Source organism: Coffea eugenioides, chromosome 9, assembly GCF_003713205.1.
Source record: "Coffea eugenioides isolate CCC68of chromosome 9, Ceug_1.0, whole genome shotgun sequence".
Lineage (NCBI taxonomy): Eukaryota > Viridiplantae > Streptophyta > Magnoliopsida > Gentianales > Rubiaceae > Coffea > Coffea eugenioides.
In genome coordinates, this window is record NC_040043.1 from 35627445 (window position 1) to 35631739 (window position 4295).

Genomic DNA, 4295 nt, shown 5'->3' on the forward strand with positions numbered 1-4295 from the left:
ATCACGATGGCCTCGTGGTTACCAGACGCCAGGGGAAACGCGTCTCTCGGTCCGAAGGTGATCTCCTCATCCATGCGCAGACGTTTCAGGGAGTCATTCCCCTCGGGGGGAGGTCGCCGGTTCTTCCTGGCTGCATGGCTGTCCCCCCCGTAGGGCCCTCAGCGATGGTGTTTATCACCCCCGCTAGGTTCTGGGTGTCCGGGTCGGGGTAGTCGGCCCGGGGCAAGTCACGGCGCTCAGGGCGGTCGCGACGCTGGGCCTCCCCGCGGTCACCGCGGTAGGCGCGTCCTGTCCCCTGGCCCGGTCGACCTTGCTGCACGAATCGCCCCAAGAAGCCGCGTTGGATCAGATCCTCTATCTCCTTTTGAAGGCCCAGCACCCCTCCGTATCATGCCCAACGTCACGGCGGAAGGCACAGTACCGGTCCTGATTTCTCTTGTTCCGGGGTATCCCCATCCTAGGTGGTCGCCCCCTAGACCCTCCGCCTCCATAACGGCCAGAACTTGGGCTCTGGGCCGAATTAGGGGGTGTAGCCTTTTGCTGGAAGCGGCGGCTGAGCGGGGGCTTTGTCCTTTGAGAGCCGGTCGAAAACATTCTTCTTGGCCGGGCCGTCCTTAGGCTCGGGCAGGTTCACCCGTCCTCTGCGATCTCCGAGCTCCCTATCTGATTCTCTCTTCAGGCGACCAGCCTCTTCCGCATTAGCGGCCGTGTGCGCCCTGGTCAGGAGTTCTTCCAGGTTACCGGGGGGCTTCTCGGCGAGCTTGTAGAAGAGCTCTTCCACCCTAAGCCCATTCATGAAGGCGGCCATGACCACCTTCTCGTCTTTGTCCCTGATCTGCAAGCTCTCCGTGTTGAAGCGGGTCATGAAACTCCTCAGGGACTCGTCCGGTTTCTGCTTGATGGCCATCAGATGGAGTCGCGTTTTTAGAGTAAGTCTTATAGGAGACGAACTGCGCGGCGAACTGTTTGACCAGCTCGGCGAAACTCCGGATGGACCCCGGCGTTAGGCCCTGGAACCAGAGTCGGGCCTTCCCCTTCAGAAACATGGGGAAGGTCTTGCAGCGGAGTGCATCCGCGACGGTTTGCAGACGCATGTGTGTCAGGAAGACCGAGAGGTGGTCTTCCGGGTCGGTCGAGCCGTCGTACAGTTCGATGTTCGGGATTTTGAATCTCCGCGGCAATGGGTAATCTTCTATTTCTCGGGTGAAGGGCGAGGCTGTATAGTTTTCCTCGTACAGCCGCGGCCGCAGGATCTGCTCAAACTCGTCCCGGACAGGCGGCCACTGGAGAGGGTCTCGCGGCCGGCTCTTGATAGATCGGGCGGGGGAGCGCTCAGCCTCGTTCCGCGCGAGCTTCCACGAGGAGGGATTCCTCGGTCGGCCTCCCGCGGTCCGATCGCGAGAATATCTCTCGCTGTCACCGACAACCGAGGCACGCGGCCGAGGGGGAGTCCGTTGCCGTTTCCTCTTGGGGGGCTGGTCCCGGGACTCATCCTCCGAGAGAACGGGAGGCGATTCCCTCTCCTTTCCCTTCGCCTTAGAGGTTTGTGCGCCCCCCGCTTCACCCCTCTCCTTTGCCTGTCGGATTATATCCTCCAGCATGGGAACGTTCTCCGTCACGAACTAGAAGATCTGCTGTCTCCGTTCTCCTGATAGGGCAGAGCCCCCAGCGCCTCGAGCCGCCTCGGTCTCCGCTCGCCGGGACACCTCGCCGGCTCCTGGATCGGTGTTCTCAACGGTTCGCTTAGAACGTGTTCTCGCCATCAACACAACTACTTGTACCTTTCTTCGAGTTCCCACAGACGGCGCCAACTGAAGAAGCACGGATCTTTCCCGGACCGAGCTGGGCTGATGAGCTCTGCTTGCTGATGGAAATAGCGCGTCCTATGCCTGAAAGACAAACAAGAGAGTGAACTAACAGGGGCCCTGAGGTTGTCCCCGAGGGCACTCCGACGGTCAAGTTAGTTTTCCGGTGAGTGGGGTTCACGGGAAGCAGAACGGTCGGGAGTAATCGTCCAATAGTAAGCGTACCTTGCGCAGTCACTGTGCGTTACCATTTATACCTGCTTAGGAGTCCGACCTCCGTACGTTTCGGGACTTGCCCAGAATAGCTTCAATCCCGCCCTGAGGGGAGAACAATCCCGACCTATGCGGGATTGTTCTCTGGAGCCCCTCAGAGCCCTAGCGGCGGAGTGCTCGCGGGACAGTTCACATGGGCCCAGGGTCTAAGCCCAGCTCGGAACTCCCTGGGCTGCCACGTGTACAGGCCCAGGACGGGGCCTCTGCACGTGATTTTCACACTCTAACCAAATAAACATACGTGTCAGCCATGCATGCTTTTGCAATTAGTAAACGTTTGATTGATAACTGCAAGGCCCGCAATGATGATGTAAGGTAATAGAATTACCAATCAATTATATTCTAAAGTTCAATTCGAACAATAGGAACCCACCACCACCAACACCTCCAGCTCCAGCTACATAGGAACCCAGCAATGGACCCAGCTCCAGCTCCAGCTCGGTGGTGGCGGATCTGCTCCAGCAACAGACAACGCCACCGCCATCTAAGACTCCACCAGTACCACCATCTCTAAGGTCACCTCCTGCTCCACCTCCAAAGTCACCGCCAGCATCACCTCCATCACCACCATCCCTTCTTTTAAATCTTCCACCCTTACCAACTCCTCGACCGACACCTCCAGCTCGAGCTACAGCTCACCTCCAGCTCCACTTCTCTCCCATCAAGCCGATTTGAAAATTAAAAGACCTGACCTCCATCACCACCGACACCTCCAGCTCCAGCTACAGCTCACCTCCAGCTCCACTTCTCTCCCATGAAGTCGAACTGACCTCCAAAATCAGCGACCTGACCTGACCTCCACCACCACCGACACCTCCTGCTCCAGCTATAGCTCACCTCCAGCTCCCCTTCTCTCCCATGAAGCCGATCTGACCTTCAAATGCAGCCACCTGACCTCTACTTTGACAAGTGCAGAGATCCGACCTCCACTATCACCGATACCACCCAGACCTAACATACCTCCATATACACCGCCACCTATTCCACAACCTCCATCTAAGCCAACACGTGCTTCATCTCCAACACCTCTCCCACCACCCAAAACCACTTCCATCACCTAATCATCCTCCAAGACCTTTCTCTCTCCTCTGCCGCTGGTGTGTGCTGACTGTAGTATAATAGTCAAAATTCAAAATTTGCAGCATGCGGTTCTGAAACGCTTTTTTGGAAAACAATAGGGTTTAGTGGGCAACTAGATCCATGACCGCCCCTCCGCCGCCTGGTGAGAAACAAGTTACCTCTCCAACTGCTAAGAAATCATTCTCTCAACTCTTTTCGCAGCCTGCGGTTTCACCAATCTCCTTGCACCCAGCAAAGACACACAAAGGGGAGGCGGCAGTTATCTTCTCCAAGGAGGAAGCTGATAAACTTGCTGTTCCCTTCCGTTGGGCTCTTGTCGGCAAGTTCTCACATGGAAGACCATCGCTAGAGGTAATACGGAAATTTTTTTTCACATTGAATCTGAAGGACACCATCTCGATAGGATTATTAAACTACAGGCATATACTGTTAAAATGCTCGGCTGAAGCCAACTTCAACCGTATTTGGATGCGTACTGTTTGGCATCTAAGGAAGTTTACCATGAGAGTTTTTCGATGGACTAGAGATTTTCACGTCCACAGAGAATCATCGCTGGTGCCGGTTTGGGTTGCGTTGCCGGCGTTACCCATCCATTACTTTGACAAGCATTCACTCTTTTCCATTCTATCATCGGTTGGCGTACCTTTATTTCTGGATTCGGCCACTGCTCCAGGCATACGGCCTAGCGTGGCCAGAGCTTGTGTGGAAGTGGATCTATTATCTCCCATCTGCTCGTGGGTTTGGATTGCAGTGGAAGGGGAGATGGGTTTTTGGCAACCCATTGAAATGGAGAAACTGCCTTCCTATTGTTCATCATGTTGGAGGCTTGGACACTCTATTGATGAGTGTCACAAGGATAATATAGGCTCCTTCCATCAGCAGCAAGCTACACCCAAAAAAAGATCTACTAAACCTCGATCTTCACACGCTAAAGATGATGGGCTGGAGACTCCTCTCACATCGCTAGAGATTGCTGAAGAAGTTGTTCAGCATGAGGTGATGATTCCTGCAAATGACATGACACCAGAAAATCAACAAGAGAAACTCGATGCTGTCCATGGTCAAACATCTGCCCAACTGCACGCGGGAGGAAAGTTTGACCAAGTTTCGGCGGCTGCTGCTAACTCGCATGAAGAT

At 55.0% G+C, this 4295-nt stretch overlaps 1 protein-coding gene across 1 annotated transcript; it reads right to left on the reverse strand.

Moving 5' to 3' along the window:
• Positions 1-1743: 1743 nt before the first annotated feature.
• LOC113782483 (glycine-rich cell wall structural protein-like) lies at positions 1744-3132 on the reverse strand. Its single transcript, XM_027328373.1, has 3 exons — positions 2916-3132; positions 2452-2706; positions 1744-1889 (listed from the first exon to the last, which is right to left on the reverse strand). Exons 1-3 carry the CDS (start codon positions 3130-3132, stop codon positions 1744-1746), a joined length of 618 nt encoding a protein of 205 aa, XP_027184174.1.
• Positions 3133-4295: the final 1163 nt, after the last annotated feature.